The sequence below is a fragment of the Numenius arquata genome, chromosome 23, assembly GCF_964106895.1.
Source record: "Numenius arquata chromosome 23, bNumArq3.hap1.1, whole genome shotgun sequence".
NCBI classification, from domain to species: domain Eukaryota; kingdom Metazoa; phylum Chordata; class Aves; order Charadriiformes; family Scolopacidae; genus Numenius; species Numenius arquata.
Window position 1 is genome coordinate 4,305,916 of NC_133598.1, and position 17,159 is coordinate 4,323,074.

Sequence of the window (17,159 nt, forward strand, 5' to 3'; positions counted from 1 at the left end):
TCTTCTTTAGTTCAGATAACATTTTCCTCATTTATTCATGTGTTTTTGCTGGTCTGTGGAAAGTTTAATTTTTCAGCCACTAATTCTGGCTTTGTGAACAGATAAATGTTAATGTCCAAACTAAGTAACTCTAAAATAATTGAAGAGGAGATTGTGGACTACAGCATAAAATGCACAATTGCCTTGTCTTTTACGTCGTAGGAAACGTCGACTGTCCCTGCCAAGCTTTGCACACACGCCATGGAGTGAGTTTTGTGATGGGGAGAACTTAGATGAGAGACTCCGTTTCTCCGTTTTCCATGTGTCTTTTTTATTTGTGAACATCGACAGGAGACCAAGCCAGACCAAATACCGATGGGGCATGAGAAAAAGTTACCAAAACTCATCTTTACTCTTTGCTAGGGGGAATTAGACTTGGTTCATTTCAGCTGTATGGATTCCGTGTAGTCACAATTCTGTATTTCGCTTAAAAAAGGAAAAATGCATTAACCCATTAACCAGAAAGGAGATGTGAAAGCTGGGTGTGATGTAGTTGTTTTCCTTTCTCATGGCAGCCACCAGCTCCGCCCACTTAGAGGACCTGGCGTACCTGGATGAGCAGCGACACACTCCCCTGCGGACCTCCCTCCGGATGCCACGGCAGAGCATGGCCGGTGCCCGCACGCAGCAGGACCTGCGAGGTAGGAACGTGCTGGAGCCTCCAGGCTCTCGGGGTTGGGAGCTTGTACTGCAGCTGCTTCATCCACAGCCTCGTGAAAATGCTGGAGCAGGACTGTTTTACCTACAGGTATCAGGCAGTGCCTCTCCGTGAAAATGTGAACCAGCCTCCTTTATTTGGCGTGGCCAAATGGAGGGGAGAGAAAATAAATGAAGTTTCAGACTAAGTACACCTTCTGTCTGGTGGTGCTGGCTGGCTGGTGCCCTGCTGCTCCATGATCAGAGAAGGGCAGTACGTGTAGCATTTTGGGGTTACACACACTGTATGGAGCCATGGTATGAAGGTGCGTCCCCATCTCAGTCGTGCATACACTACTGGTGTTAAAGAGGTTCTCACACCCAGCCCCAGCCCTCCCTGATGTTCTGTAGATGTGCTGTTTGGAAGGGTCTGTGCTTTAACATGTTGGAGCCTTGAACTGTGTTTCAGATGAATTATCACAGAATCACGTGGGGTTGGAAGGGACCTCTGGAGACAATCCAGTCCAACCCCCTGCCAGAGCAGGGTCACCCAGAGCAGGTCCCACAGGAACGTGTCCAGGCGGGTTTGAGTATCTCCAGAGAAGGAGACTCCACCACCTCTCTGGGCAGCCTGTTCCAGGGCTCTGCCACCCTCAAAGGAAAGAAGTTTTTCCTCATGTTCAGATGGAATTTCCCGTGTCCCAGTTTGTGCCCGTTGCCCCTTGTCCTGTCCCTGGGCACCACTGAGAAGAGCCTGACCCCATCCTCTTGCCACCCGCCCTTTAGCTATTGCTCAGCATCGATGAGGTCCCCTCTCAGTGTGCTCTTCTCCAGCTGTACAGCCCCAGGTCCCTCAGCCTTTCCTCAGCAGAGAGATGCTCCAGTCCCTCATCATCCTTGTAGCCTCCACTGGACTCTCTCCAGCAGTTCCCCGTCCTTCTGGAAGTGGGAGGCCCAGAACTGGACCCAGTGCTCCAGCTGTGGCCTCCCCAGGGCAGAGCAGAGGGAGAGGATGACCTCCTTCCACCTGTGGCCACGCTCTTCTTAATGTCCCCCGGGACACCATTGGCCTTCTTGGCCACCAGGGCCCATTGCTGGCTCCTGGGCAACTTGTTGTCCACCAGGACTCCCAGGTCCCTCTCTGCAGAGCTGCTTTCCAGTAGGTCAACCCCCAACCTGTACTGGTGTGTGGGATTATTCCTCCCCTGCATCCACCCCTGTATCACACAGGGATATTCCTGAAAAAGATCCCCAGGTTCATCTCCCTGGTTGCCCCCCTCCCAGCCCTCTGTCAGTCTCTGAGCATTGCGGGGCCAAGACTTGGATAGTTTCTAAAAAAATCAGAAATTTTGATGGGGTGCTATTTATTTCTTCTTTTTCCGAACCAAAACCCGAGGATCACAGCACCCCTTGGCAGCGTGCAGCGCACCGGCAGGGCAGGAGCCCAGCGCAGTCCATGGGGCCACCATCCCCACGCGTCCCTCTTACGGCCGCTCACAATGCCGCTATTCAGCAGCCCTTTGACTTCTGAAAGGCCTTTTGAGAGGGGAAATTTTTGTGGTTCTTCCTGGCAAATTCCACAAAAAAGCCGTTAGCAATGAGAAGAGGAGCCAGGGCCGACATTTTAGTATTTTGTTTAATTCCAGGCAGCTCCAGCTGCGTTCACCCCACATCCTTGGGGTTTCAGCCCCCCCCTGTAACTTCCATCCCCTTTTTAATCTGAGCACGATCTTTGGTGGCATCCTCAACCCATCACCAAGACCTGCAGCAGGTTAATGCTTCATCCCTATCATTTGTCATTGCACAGATGAGTAAATGGCTGAGAAAGTTCGTTTGGGACTTTTGCTGGTTATTGCAGTGCCATGACACCAGCGTGTTCTCCCCCGTATTTTGGGAGGGGGGGGGTGTCTGTTAAACTTTTCTTTTCTCTGGTTTTTTTTTTTTTTGAGCAAGTTCCCACCATCCTCAGGTAAGATCAGGAGCCGGAGGGTGGCAGGTTGGGTTTTTGCACAAGCACGACCTGTTACAGCCCAGTTGGGATTTTTACCAAATACCCAAGCCCCCGACTAGAAGGAAAAAAGTGGGTTTACGTCGCTTTGGATCGCAGTCTGTAATGAAATCACACTGGCTGGTGAGGCAGTTATAAAAATGTATTAGGAGGCAGTAAGCGAAGAAAAGCAAAGTTTGACAGACAAAATTTCCATATGTTCAAATGGGGGAGCTTGCCAAGGCTTCGTAATTTGCAGTGATTGCATCCAAAACATTAAACTTTATTGTAGGAACAGAATCAAATTGTTTTCCAGACACACTTTTAAAACCCATGTAGCACTACATATTTTCTTTCTTCTTTTTGTTCCTTTTTTTTTTTTTTTTTTTCTTTTTCTATTTTTGGGAAGGTTGCATGAGAATAGCGGCAGCGTTTCAGTTTTTTGGAAGTTGCTTCTGATCCTAGTTGAGGTGCTGTGCTATTTTTAAAAAGAGAGGGAGAAGACGAGGATGTGAAAAAACAAACCACCACTATTTGGAAATATTTTCATTTCATTGAACGTGTGAGGAGGTTTTGCTTCCCCCCAAAAATACGACATGTTCCAGATATTACCGTGAAATTGCCTCGGTCTGGACTGTTAGAATCCCCAGCTCTTTCTTCCAACTGGAAATCCTAAACTTGGGTTTAACTTTAATATCTCCAGTCTTGGCACTGGGCTGAAATAGTGAAGCGATTCCTGGCGCTGAGTCAGGGGACACGTTAGAGCCCCCCGGTTTGTTCCCAGTGTTCAGTGCTCCAGTGGCCTAGAACATCTCTCTGACGAGGAGAGGCTGAGGGACTTGGGTCTTTTTAGTCTGGAGAAGAGAAGGCTGAGGGGGGATCTGATCAACGCCTAGAAATACTTAAAAGGGTGGGTGTCAGGAGGATGGGGCCGGTCTTTTTTCAGTGGTGCCCAGTGACAGGACAAGAGGAAATGGACACAAACTTGAACATGGAAAGTTCCATCTAAACATGAGGAGGAACTTCTTCACTTTGAGGGTGGCAGAGCCCTGGAAGAGGCTGCCCAGAGAGGTGGTGAAGTCTCCTTCTCTGGAGACATTCCAACCCCACCTGGACACGTTCCTGTGTGACTTGCTCTGGGTGGACCTGCTCTGGCAGGAGGTTGGAGGAGATGTTCTCCAGAGGTCCCTTCCAACCCCATGTGATTCTGTGATTCAAGAATCCCAGTGCAGAGAAACTAAATGGGCGACCGTCCCTGCTATTTTTTGTTAAATCTTTTAATTTACCAGGGGAGTAATTCGGCAATCCCGACAGCTGAGAGCATGACAAGTGCTGGTACCAGGGGCAGGTTTTTAATGGGATGGTGAACGCAGTTTTTGCTTTTACTGTTTCCAGCCGGCGGGGTTTGACGCTGTCGGGGGTTGCTGTAACCCCGAGCGCAGGGTGGTGGCAGGGATGTACCGTGGAGCAGGAGCCAGATGGCAACCAAATTATATGGTACTAGAACATCCCGACTGTTGCCACCATGGGGTTTGTTTTCTCCAAAAAGCAAAGGGTCAACGCTGATGCTGGGTGTGAAGGACTGTGGTGTTTAGGTGAGGTTTGGAGTGGAGGAGAGGATGGCTCAAACTCCGCCAATCTATTATTTACCAATACAAGCAGTATGGCAGTAGCATGTTTTCCTTAAACTGGCTTTTATAATTTTTTGGGTTTTTTTTTTTCCACCTCATGGTGTGTGTTTAATACTGTCACCTTTTGAGTAGGAGGGTTTCATGCACTTCTTAAAAACACAGATACACAGTCTGTGAAAAACAGGCACCGGTTTCATCCTGATGGATGTGTACGTTTAAGATGACACTTGGAAGAAGTTGCAGTCTAAGCAAGTGAAGGAAATAAACTCAGACATTTGGTTAATTTATGGGTTCTTATTTAATGAAGGACACAGCAGATGCTGTGTTACTCAGAATCACAGAATGGTTTGGGTTGGAAGGGACCTTTAAAGCCCATCTAGAACTAAGCCCCTGCCCTGGCCAGGGACACCTCCCATCAGACCAGGTTGCTCAAAGCCCCGTCCAGCCTGGCCTTGGACACCTCCAAGGATGGGAAACACGTTTCATTGTAATAAATATTAAAGTGCTTCTCACCTGGGCTTCCTCTCAATGTACTGGCAATACCCAGGCTCTGCAGCTGAGCCTTCTAAGGGCTTTCTTTGGACAGCAAGATCTGGTTTCCAGCAGGGATACCAAAATGGCAACAAACCGCATCTAGAACAAAATATAAAACCAAGATTGAGTCCAGGTCTCCACCAAGTAAAGCAGGAGCCTATTGGATCCCACAGCTTTTATATTAAATCAGTCTGGTCTCTGCGTTAGCCGAGACCATTTGGTACCTGTTAGGTTCTGGCTTTCAGAAGAGATACTGTTCATTTTCACTTATTAACACGACATATCGCATATATACACACACGCACAAGTGAAGTCAAGCTGTAGCTTATCAAGCACAAATCTCAGCTTGATGTTTTCCAAATGGAGTCTTTTTATTATTTTTTTTTGATTTAACTTTCTACATATAGTATCGGTGGCACGATGGAAACAAAACATTTCCCTTGTCAAACGCGCTGCTGGAATGCTTAGTTTGCATCAGTTGGGCCGCTACAGCTGGTTACCTCTGCCACGTCCACGTGCTGCTGCTCGTGCCATGTGCCATCCTCTGGTGGGAAGCCCTTCAGTCCTGCTGACACCCAGAGCTGGGAGCTGTGATGGGGACACGTGTCCTGCACCGTCCCGTGCCAGCACATCCCGCTGCGCTCGCGTGACCGGCCCCAAACGAGCTGCTTGTGAGCTCATGCGATTCAAACGCCATCTCCACCCTAGGATAAATTTAAAGCATATTCATCATTTTCCAGCAGGAATAAAAATACAGCTCCTGTCTGCAGCATTTTTCTGTATCAGTTAAAAAAAAAAAAAAAGGGAAGCTCAGGATGGCTCAAGATACCTAATGTGTTAAAATACAAGTTATTTTCTTTAGGCATATCTGATGCAACATTAAATCCCAGCCCCTTTATCAGCTCTGGTTTAATGGATCAGTTCCCTGCTTGGTCTGCAGAGGACTTCAGGGTGATTCGAGTGGGGGGCATGAGTTCCGTGGTCCCTGGGGATGGTCCCAGGGCAGCGCTGGGGTCGGGGAGCCGCTCTGCTGCTGCTGCTGGGCTGGGAGGGAGCAGGCACCGGTCACACAAAGCACCTGGCTCCACACAGCACCCTGGTCTCTTCGTAACCTGTGTGTTGATATTTACAGTAAGATCTTCATAGAATGATAGAATGGTTAGACTTGGAAGGGACCTTAAAGATCATCGAATTCCACCCCCCCTGCCCTGGGCAGGGACACCTCCCACCACACCAGGTTGCTCCAAGCCCCCTCCAACCTGGCCTTGAACCCCTCCAGGGATGGGGCAGCCACAGCTTCTCTGGGCAACCTGGGCCAGGCTCTCACCACCCTCACAGCAAAGAATTTCTTCCCCAGATCTCAGCTCAATCTCCCCTCTGTCAGTTTGATCTTACTGTAGCACAGCCATAACCTCTTCCCGTGTAGATAAAGCATCCCCCTGTTGTAATTTGATGAACTGTTTTCAGTGAGTTTGGTAAAAAGCCTGCAATAGTGTTATCTGTCCCCCCGAGGGCTTCAGGCTGGAGCAGGAGGGTTTCAAGGGGATTAAACCACCCCACAGAGGGTGAGTGGGCGAAGGAACAACACCCTGAGTGATGGTTGGGCTTTTTGAGTGTCTGAGGGCTTTTAAAACTTCAAAGAAACCAAAGGGCTCCAGTGGAAGCAGTTAATGTAAATGATGGGAGTGTGATGATGGCAAGAGATAACACCCTGCAAACTGATAGGTTTTTTTACTTAAATCCTCTGCTCAGGGAACTCCTCCTCTGCAGCTTCATGGAATTTCTTCTAAAATATGCTGTGAAGACACCTAGATTTTGTATGGTTGTTTTCGTTTGCAGTGTGTGATCTCAAAACAAATGGAGTTCAACTTCTGTGATCCACAGCTCAGATTTTCCAGAGCTTTCCACGTGGCTTTATACATGTGTTGTGTGTGAACACAATAGGTGTTTGGCAGGTGGAAGGTGTGTTCAGAGCTGCCGTACCAGGTCTGGAATTATGTCCCATGGATGTAGCTTCATCCACGTCCCTGAGCCATGACTTGAAGGAATAATGTTCTAAAATTCAAGTTTTGCAGCTAAAACCCACAGTGTGACTAACCTCCCTCGCAGTGGGACTCACCTGCTGTCTTTCTGGCCACCTTCTGAACATTTTTAATTAAGAAACCATTTCAGCAATGAAGTGGGAAGATCCAGCAACTGTCTCTGCCAACACAAAGTACTTCCATCACTTCTTTTTTCCCCCGGATTTATACGTGTCATCTCCCAATTACAGATCTCATAGGCAGAACGCACCATCTGAGTTGATCTTTCTAATAGCATCTTTGCACCGGAGCCGTGCATAATCGTTACTCTTTTTAGGTGTGCATTCCCTAGATAGCTTGTGCCAAATGGAAAGAACGGCAGATACCCTCTCCCTCCACCCCCAAATGTTCCTGAAAAAAGGTTCAAGGCTGGTTTGGGTTTAGTTGTGCGCTTTATTATGATCTAATGCATAGAAAAATGGGAAAAGTGCCACAGTCAATAGCCATGTTTTTAGATGCCAGCCTTGCCACCAGCACACGTGATTTATCGGGAGGTATTTCTTATACTCCTCGTTAACATTGTCTGCAACACCATTTTTCCTTGGGAAAAGAGAAAATGTTTTAATTGCCGTGCAGGAAAATCCTATCAGCAGTCTGTTTTCGTTTTTATACTTTAAAAGAGTTGAAATAACTTTGCTTGGGCTGATTTAACACTTCTAAGCACCAAGATTTTTTTCATCCTTATTGTACTTGAACAGGTGAACAGCCATATATCTATATATTGAAGAGAAGTACAGTACTGTGTCACAGGGGGATGGGGACAGCTGCCGTTCTGCCTGTGGCATGGCCTTTAATTATGGTGAATTTAAGAAAAAAAAAATTCATTTCTCCAGCTTCCCTTTCCCCAGCTGTAAACGACTTCCTCCTGTAAAATTCTCTGAACTCCTTGGGTGGAAAACGCTATGAATGACCCAGATGCTTTTAACAAACCTGTGGGTAATAAACAAGCTTGTATTTTTTTCACCTTTTGCAATGAAAAGATTTCTAAGGAAGTTTAAACAGTTTTACCGTTAGCATTGATATTTATGTTCTTTCCCTCTGTTTCTTCTTTATAGTACGCTTCGCACCTTACCGACCTCCCGACATCTCCCTGAAGCCGCTGCTCTTCGAGGTGCCCAGCATCACCACCGAGTCCGTCTTCGTTGGCCGGGACTGGGTTTTCCACGAGATCGACGCGCAGCTGCAGAGCTCCAACGCCAGCATCAACCGAGGCGTCGTGATCGTCGGGAACATTGGGTTTGGAAAAACTGCCATCATCTCCAGGCTGGTGGCCCTCAGCTGCCACGGGACACGGATGCGACAGATTGCTTCTGACAGCCCCCATGCCTCCCCGAAACGTAAGTACAGCACCACACGCATCTTCAACAGTCACCTTTTCCATCAGCTTTTATAATGGTTTGGGGTGAAAAGAACCCATTCCTCTTCAGGCCCAAGAAATTAGCTTCGATTTTGTTGCCAAGCAAAGGAAGCACCTGCCTGCAATATTTACAGAATTACAGAATGGTCGGGGTTGGAAGGGACCTCTGGAGATCATCCAGTCCAACCCCCTGGTCCACCTAGAACAGGTTGCACAGGAACGTGTGTGGGTGGGTTTTGAATGTCTCCAGAGAAGGAGACTCCACCACCTCCCTGGGCAGCCTCTTCCAGGGCTCTGCCACCCTCACAGGAAAGAAGTTCCTCCTCATGTTTAGGTGGAACTTTCCATGTTCAAGTTTGTGCCCATCACCTCTTGTCCTGTCCCTGGGCACCACTGAAAAAAGACCGGCCCCATCCTCCTGACACCCACCCTTAAGTATTTATAAGCATTGATTATAACCTCCCTCAGTCTTCTCTTCTCCAGGCTATTTATACTGCTTCTGTTCCAAAGCTACTTCTTGAAGAATCGAAATAGTGTGTCTTATTTCCCTGACTTAGAAATATCATGGATTTCCTCTGGTTGAGAAGACTCCCATTTTAATTGCCAATACTCTATTACTACCAATCCATGCCAATGCATTCTCCTTCCCATATGTTTTTTAATCCCAGTTTTTCATGGTATAAATGTTCGGGGTTTGGAGGGGTGTCACAAACCCGTGTAGACTCAGCACCCAGGATTGCTCTGCCTCTTGTGGTCTCTCCTGTGCTGACATGTTTGCAGGTGGGGATGACAGCATTTAAAAATCACTCAGCTCTCGGTAAGCGAATAAGACAGGACTAAAAATACTGGGTTAGGTACCTGAAGGTATCTCTAAGGATCTAGGTCACTGTATCTCAGTGAAACTGCAGTTAAATCTGTTTACTGGAGTGCAGTACTCTGTAGCCATGTCGAAATATCTGAAATGTCACTGAACGCTGGCATGTTGCATCGTGTCACTTGTCAGAGCTAAATGAACAATGCGTAGTGAAAGGCAGGGCTTGTTTCTATATTTTAACTGCAGCTCTGCAGTGCACCAACTGTGTGTCTCCCCAGTCTGCTCAGGGGGGTTGTGGAGATCAAAGAGACTAGTGTAATTAACTGTTTCTGGACTAAAAGCTTGGGTATTTCAAATGAGAGGGTGCCCTGCATCTTTCACGCACGAAGGATGAAGATCCTTGGTCACACCAAACACGCTGTTGTTTCGTTCACACTCGGGTTTGTCCCTGAAGTTGGAAGGTGAGTGTTTCCTCAGTGTTACTTACTGGGATGGAGACCTTCAGAACCAGTCGACTAATTTGGCTTTATTTCCCAAAGACATCACAAGTCCTAGTCTAGCTATGGAAGGTAATAGTTACTGTGCAAGTTTCTTTGGTGTTTTTTTTCACATGCTAAAAAAAAAATGTTCTCTTATGCTCAGTAAAATCTATGTTTAATAATAAATACTAATTGGGTGACCTGACTATACAACAGCAGTTGTGCTATCAGCATTAGTAAACTGGCATAAAAACAGCCTCATCCTCTTAATTCCTGTCTCAGAAAGATAATACAGGTGAAGGTGGTGTTGCATGCTCAAAATCAGGAATGTGCATCACTGCTCACACCTTCAGGGTTTAATTGTGTAGGCAGTAGCCGTGCTCCTTTGTTGTTTGCCATTAAATGGGTCATTGTTTGCATTAGGATTTCAAGTCAAGCTCAAGGATGCATCGCAGCAACCCATTCAGGGAAATCCTCTGCTAGTACCCTCTGCACTTAGGAGGACTGGTGCTTTTAAAACAATCCTAAAATAAAGAAATCAATAGTTAGACATCATCAAGTGCTGCGTGTCTTAGTGTCATCCAGAAATACTCTGTATGAGTGCCTATGAGTGAAAATAAGAGTGGTTTGAAAATGTTCTGCAAAGGCCAGGTGAATGGGCTGTTGCAGGAAGCTACCGGTAAAGCCAATTTCTGCTTTGCCAGGCAAAAGAAATAGCTAAAACGCAATGGAAAGCAGTTAAACTTGACAGAGATGGTTCCAGTATAATTCATTATTTGTTTGCAAGCCTTTTCCAGATCCTGGTGCTACTCCTGCTTCTCTCCCCCTGATTACATTAATGGGCTTCAGATGGATATGCTAGCTGGGGCTCTCCATTTATTTATGTTATAAAATAGGCACATAATTCAGAAAAATTGGCTGCCTCCACTGAAGAAGGAGTTGGAACCAAATTAACCAGCGGTGGTTCATAATGAGAGAAGATCTACTGGCAGAACTGCAGAGCAGGAGAGCACTGCACTAAAAGGCACCAAACTTGAAGACAGAGCAATTCCTTTGAGAGTGCACAATTCACTCAATTATCGTGATTACTTTAACGTCAATTAAATAACAGTGGAGAATATGAACAAGACAAGCTCAACACTTTATCTTAGTGGTCCTTCCCAGAAATTCTACTTCCAAAAGAAGTTTCTTGGGGAGCCTCTGGTCTGGCTGGACGGTGTCACAGGCTCTTGTTCATAAACTCACAGAACAGTTTGGGTGGGAAGGGACCTTAAAGCCCATCCAGTGCCACCCCCTGCCCAGGGCAGGGACACCTCCCACCAGACCACGTTGCTCCAAGCCCCCTCCAACCTGGCCTTGAACCCCTCCAGGGATGGGGCAGCCACAGCTTCTCTGGGCAACCTGGGCCAGGCTCTCACCACCCTCACAGCAAAGAAGTTCTTCCCCAGATCTCATCTCAATCTCCCCTCTTTCAGTGTCAAACCCTTCCCCCTTGTCCTATGGCTCCCCTCCCTGATCCAGAGTCCCTCCCCAGCTTTCCTGGAGCCCCTTTAGGGACTGGAAGGGGCTCTAAGGTCTCCCCGGAGCCTTCTCTTCTCCAGGCTGAACCCCCCCAACTCTCTCAGCCTGTCCTCACAGCAGAGGGGCTCCAGCCCTCCCAGCATCTCCGTGGCCTCCTCTGGCCCCATTCCAACAGGTCCATGTCCTTCCTGCGTTGAGGACTCCAGAGCTGGACACAGTGTTCCAGGTGGGGTCTCACCAGCGCGGAGTAGAGGGGCAGAATCACCTCCCTGGCCCTGCTGCCCCCACTTCACTTGATGCAGCCCAGGATGTGGTTGGCTTTCTGGGCTGCCAGCACACATTGCCGACTCATGTTGAGCTTCTCTTTTTGCCTGAAATCCGAACCAGAGCATTCGTGGAAAGTATTTTAACTGCCGTGCATGGCCTGCTAGAACACAGCCTCTAATAATAAAGTCGGTTGTGCGTGTCCTGTAGCCATTCATACCCTCTTTCCTTGGACAGATGTGGATGCAAACCGAGAGCTGCCCTTGGCCCAGCCGCCCTCTGCTCACTCCTCCATCGCCAGCGGGAGCTGCCCGGGGACCCCCGAGATGCGCCGGCGCCAGGAAGAGGCCATGCGGAGACTCGCTTCCCAGGTACGGACACGTTCCTCGCGGGAATTGTTTGGCCCTTGGGAAAATGTCGATTTTAATGGGACCCGTTGGAAGGTCTCCTGCCTTACACCACCTGGTGGGCTGGAAAATGCGTGCGCTCAGATGCTTACTGGGAGAGTTTAGAGAAAAACTTCTGGAACAAGTTTTATTACCCTAGGAAAGTAATTTCTGTAAAATGAAATTCCCATTACATCACATACACTCCCCTCCTACTCTGGAAGTTTATCTTTCCCAGCCATCGTGCTTTATCCTTACAAATGTTACAGTATGACGTAGCTATGAGAATAATTGTAATTTTTATTCAGCAGTGAAAACAGAACTACTGAATGTTTGACCAATGTTTCCTTCCCCTTACGGTGGGGAAGGGCGCAGACTGTGAGCTGTGTGTGCACTTCAGGCGTTTTTTGGACAAGTCTGCAAAAGAGACCATAGTCGCCTGAGCGATACGTAAATCGGTCGCTGCTACGGCAGGAGTGGGTTGTATGTAACACTGTCACTTACTGGAGATGGGATTTACAGCTTGAATTTTATTGTGTTGCTGAGATTTAGCCTTACTTTTGTGGTGGTGGGAAGGTGCCATTATGTTGCTTTGAAATCCGAGGAGTTTGCTCCTCCCACACCTTTTGAGAGGATGTGAGCAGTTAATGCTTTCCTGTCGCCTGCTCCCGCTTTGGGGAGGAAAATGTCAAGCAAAGTCTTTGTTCTAAATCATTGCCAGGATGTGTTTTGCTTGGCCCTTTGTGCCAGATACTGCCTTGTCCTATCTGCTTTTCTGCCGCACCCAGATGGCGAGGCAGAGAGCGTGTGATATCTGCGTGAATTAAATATCAAGACTTGATATTCCTCCTCTTCCACGTGGAGTTCTGGAAAGGAATGCAACGGCCAGGTCTGGTTTTGTTCAGGACACATTAGTCATCGTATTCCTTGCAAATCTTTGCATTACAGACTGCCAGAAAGTGTAGAGTCTGCTATCTCTGCTTAAAATACCTCATCTATCTCGATTTTCTTCCCCTGAGTGCTTAAGTAATCCTGCTGGAAACGTAATTGATAAATGGATTCGGTTTTAGCTTTAGTTTCCTCCTGGAAAAGGTAAAGGATATGACTCTTTCAAACATTCTGTCATATCCACGGCATAGATCATGCACCGAAGCTTTTTTACTTCTCCGAACACTGGAGAAAAGAGCAAGAAACAACATTGATAGCCAAAAAAAAAAATAAAAATAGGTTGTTATACCTTGGCTCCAGACTCCTTTGGGAAGAGGTTTTTAAACCCTGCTTATTCCTTAGCCAAAATTTTTTTGGGAAACCGATCCTGTGTTTTGCTGTCAGAACGTAACAGATGAGTTAGAAGATGAAGTACCTCTTGTGCTAGCGGCAGGATTACCCATTTTAGTACCATTGTTAATCTCCCAGTAAATCTCGACTACTGTAAATGTAGGCAGATTCCAGAAACAGCCCTCACCGGCTTCCAAACATCAGGCCTTCACGAGAAGATCAATGCCAAGAGTGATGAGTTGACCTCAGAATACTTGGAAGCGCTTCTTCTCCCTGAGGAGCTGACGCAGCACGTGGAACTTCTGCAAAGCTTCCTAGCGTTGAGCAAAGAGTCCCCGGGATGAGTCAGAGCAGCAGCGGCACGGCTTGACTCAGCATTCCGAGACCTTGGGTCCATTCCCAGCTTTGCCATTAGCCTTGTTGGGATCCTTGGAGACCAGCATCTCGTCTCCCTGCCTATTAAAAGAAAAGCGATCCATGCAGATAACGGTCCTTTGATACCCGATGCTGGAAGGAATCCGTAACTCGGTGTTATTTGGTTTTCTCAGTTCGGAAAAGCAGTTGTCTTCCAGGTGGTGCTGCAGAGTGTGCCTGGAGGAAGCCGTGCACTGAAATAAAGCACATAAATCCTGATTCAGAGTTCCATTTCCTACCACAAAGGGAAATTTTTCTGGAAGTACAGGAGTTTTTTTGGTTTGTTTGATTTATTTTTTTTTGAACTCCATGTTCCTGCTGATGATTCTTTATCATAAACAGCAATTGTTTTTTATTGCATCAGCGCCATGTCCAGAACTGCTGTGCAGCATGCTCCAAACAGTAAGTTTGATGGATTATCCAGCCTCAGGAAGGGAAATAAAGGCAAATAAAATGCTTTAGGATGTTTGTCAGATTGATAGCTGGAAATCGTGTGCCTGGTGCACTCTTAGCAGCCTCCTGAGTAGCACAGCCGGCATCACCGCTGGTGAATACTTGCTGTCAACAGCAGATAAATTGATTTGCTTAGGGAGAGCCGTGCCGTATGATGTCCTCCCAGATAAAACAAACACCGACTATTCCACCCCAGCTGTGGTTTTTGAAGTCTCCGAGTGACACTGGGAGAAAAGGGATTACTGACCTGGCAACAGAATTGAAAGTCCGTTAAAATAACAGCGTTGAGCTCTTTGTTGTGTGTGCGATCGCCTCATTCAGACACTCGATCGCACGCATCTAACTTGCCTTTGAGAGATCATGAGAATTTGCTGGTTGTAAGAGACTTTGAAGATGCTGAACTCTCAAACAGAGCAAATACACCGAATGTCTTGGTAGACAATAGTAAAAATAGTTGGTTAAAATAATTTAGCTGCTGAATCTGAATGTCTGATGCTGCGTTCTCCAACAGGCATTCTTGGGGACAGTTTAGGAAAACCCTTCACGCAGATAAGGTAAAGGCTCTCCAAAGTCTAATCTAAAAAAGAAAAGAAGGAAAAAAATGAAAGTGGAATGTCCTTTTGCAGGAGGAAGGGAGAGAAGAGCAGCGTATTCCTGTATCGGTAGCTGTGGAATAAAAAAATAATTGCTGATGCCCTACTTAAAATAGTTCTGTTCAACTGGCTGAAGAAAAAAGAGCCCAAGGAAGCGAAGGAAAGACGGACCCGTAGGTTAGTCTGGTTGGAGAAGTATTTCTTGGACATGTGTGTTTTATAGTTGCATTAAGACTAGAGTCGGAATTGAAGTAGGGAAGAAAGTGTTGACAGTGATGGACAACCACAATTGTCGGGAATATTTTAGGAGATACATGAAACACGTGTGAGGAGTTAGATAAAGCTGTGTGCAGATGTTCCACGTCTGCTTGCTCTGAGCAGAGCAGGCTGTCCTCGGCTTGAGCTGTGGTCATTGTGCTAGAGAAATGCAGATCGTTATGAAAGTGGATTAATAATATGCTCACAGGCTTAAGTACTGGTTGGGGCAGGCTCCAGAATGGCAGTGGGAAGCATGCCGAGCCTCTCACCCACTCCCTTCCTTCTGAAAATGTCACTTATCCCAAAACTCAGAAGCTGTGTGTGTATGATGACAGATATGAAAGGTGAACAGTTGCTTTTCCTCCTCTGGATTATTCAGGGTTGTACTTTCCTGCCTGTTTTTCATGCAGTAAGTTCTCAGGGGCAAGGGTTGCTTTTAGCTCTTGTTGTCAGAGATGAACAAATCATTAATTTTAGAAATAAGTAACCGAAGACCACCTAGCGGGAGCTCTGCTCAGTCTTGCCATGCTGGAAAAGAGCATTATTTGCTTGTATTCTTAGGGAGCAGTTTGAAATCATCCATGATTTCTAGTTCCTTGTTCATCAGCAAACTAATGGAGAAGAAAAACGCTCAGAAATGAGGCAATTTAGAAAACCGATATCAGGTGTAGTTTTTGTCCTCAAAAACTGTGCCAGGAAAACTGCATCCAACTGGTTTAGGAGTTATCTGAAGTTATCCTCACAGAGGGTCTTAGGAAAAAAAAACCATCAAAACCAGAGGGCAAAATTCCCTTCCTTCCAGACCCCAGTGGGCGTCTGTGGAGGTTTCTCATGTCCCAGTCCCACTCTTTAATCAGAAATGGAGTCTTTCGCCATACGAGTACCCATCGTGGCAGGAAGGCCTGGATACTTTGCAGGGTTTGCAGTAGTTTCTCCTGAAAGAATGAGAGAAAACAAGGAGCTTAGAGAAAAAACAAGAAGCTTAGAATTGAGATGGCTCTGTTCGTTTTGTCATTTCTCTTCCCGACAGCCCACCTTACTCAGAGTTTGGAAGTGGAAACAGGGTGATTCTGCCTTGAGAGATCAGTGGAGAAAATACTGCAAGTACCGTAATGCCTTTGTGTGACTTCCCTGGAGCATCCCGGCCTGCTCTGGCTGTCCTGTTCCAGCTCCCAGGGATCCTTTTGGATATGTCGAGGGAGAATATTTTTAAAAGGCAAAGTTCAAAGTCTTGCTGTCACACCAGGGTCATGTTCAAGGCTGTGGTTGGTGTTGTTTAGACAGGGATAAAGAAGCATGCCAGGAAACTTGAGGCATCAAGAGGTAAATGCCTGACCTTCCATTTCCTTGCAAGGAAAATATTAAGTATACGGCAATGTTAACAGCTCCTTAGCAGAGATTTCTGTGAATCAATTTCCTAATTTTAAAGGTAGCATTAATCCTCTTGCCGCGAACTGAGCTGGCACCATCCCCTTTTTTTCCCCTTTCGCTCATGGGCTTCTCCTGCTTCTGAGGAGGAGCCGAGGGGGTGGCTGCTGATGGACTTCCCACCGGTCGTCGTGAGGAGCGTGGGGACATGTGTCAGACCCCAGCTCTCAGCAGCGGGCTTCCGAGTGGTCCTTGCTGGGGAGGTTTCTCCGCAGCTTTTCCTCTATCCCCCATCTCGGTAGGAGTTTGTGCCGTAGAACGAGCAGAGACGCGCAGGGAAGGAGGACAGGAGGGGTCCTTGTGCCAGATCTGGCAAACTCAGAAGTCGTGAATAAAACTACTCACATCGCAACACCCAGCTTGACACTTGCAAATAAAACATAAGCATTCCTGGCGAAACCGCTTGCTTAGTCTTTTGTTTTAATCTATATGCATGTATTATGGAAATAAGTTTGCAGGATTCCTGAATTTATTTCAGGTCTGCCCTCCGACAGCGAGCAGGCTGCCAGTTTTTCTGCAGTGCCAACGAGTCAAGCCAGACTTGGCTCCTTCGCTGCAATAGATGCTTGCCAGCCTTCCTGGTGAGCTGTAGCCACCTCTAGCCGAGTACGGAGCTTCGTGTAGCTGTCAAACCCCTCTGCTGTTGTTTGGTGCTTGTAAACATATTGCCTGATAACACAGAACGGCTAAGGTGAAGCTGAAAAAAAAAGCTGTGAATATGAGCAGTAAGGTTTTTAAACCTAAGATCCCGTAAAAAGGAGCTCCACACCTCTCCCGTGCTGCGCCTTGCTCTCTCTGTCTTTTTTACTGTTTAATCTTTCATGCCTTAAAATACTTCTCGGTTTTACTTCCTCTGGCCAGGGGAGGCGAGTGACCATCGCCAAGTCACCACGTGGCTGTCCTTGCAGTGCCCTTTTCTGTCTCCAAATTATTAATTGCTGGGCAATGTGTAACTTGGGCTGATGCATCTCAGCTGGAGCATGACCTCCGAATTCTACAATCATCG

At 47.0% G+C, this 17,159-nt stretch overlaps 1 protein-coding gene across 3 annotated transcripts in view; it reads left to right on the forward strand.

Moving 5' to 3' along the window:
* TANC2 (tetratricopeptide repeat, ankyrin repeat and coiled-coil containing 2) overlaps positions 1 to 17,159 on the forward strand; it is a 213,886-nt gene that overhangs the window by 139,100 nt on the left and 57,627 nt on the right. For all 3 annotated transcript variants that reach the window (XM_074162697.1, XM_074162698.1, XM_074162699.1), the window contains 3 exons: positions 555 to 680; positions 7,964 to 8,245; positions 11,581 to 11,714. In XM_074162697.1, coding sequence (XP_074018798.1) covers positions 555 to 680; positions 7,964 to 8,245; positions 11,581 to 11,714 — 542 coding nt within the window. The remainder of the gene's footprint in view (positions 1 to 554; positions 681 to 7,963; positions 8,246 to 11,580; positions 11,715 to 17,159) is intronic.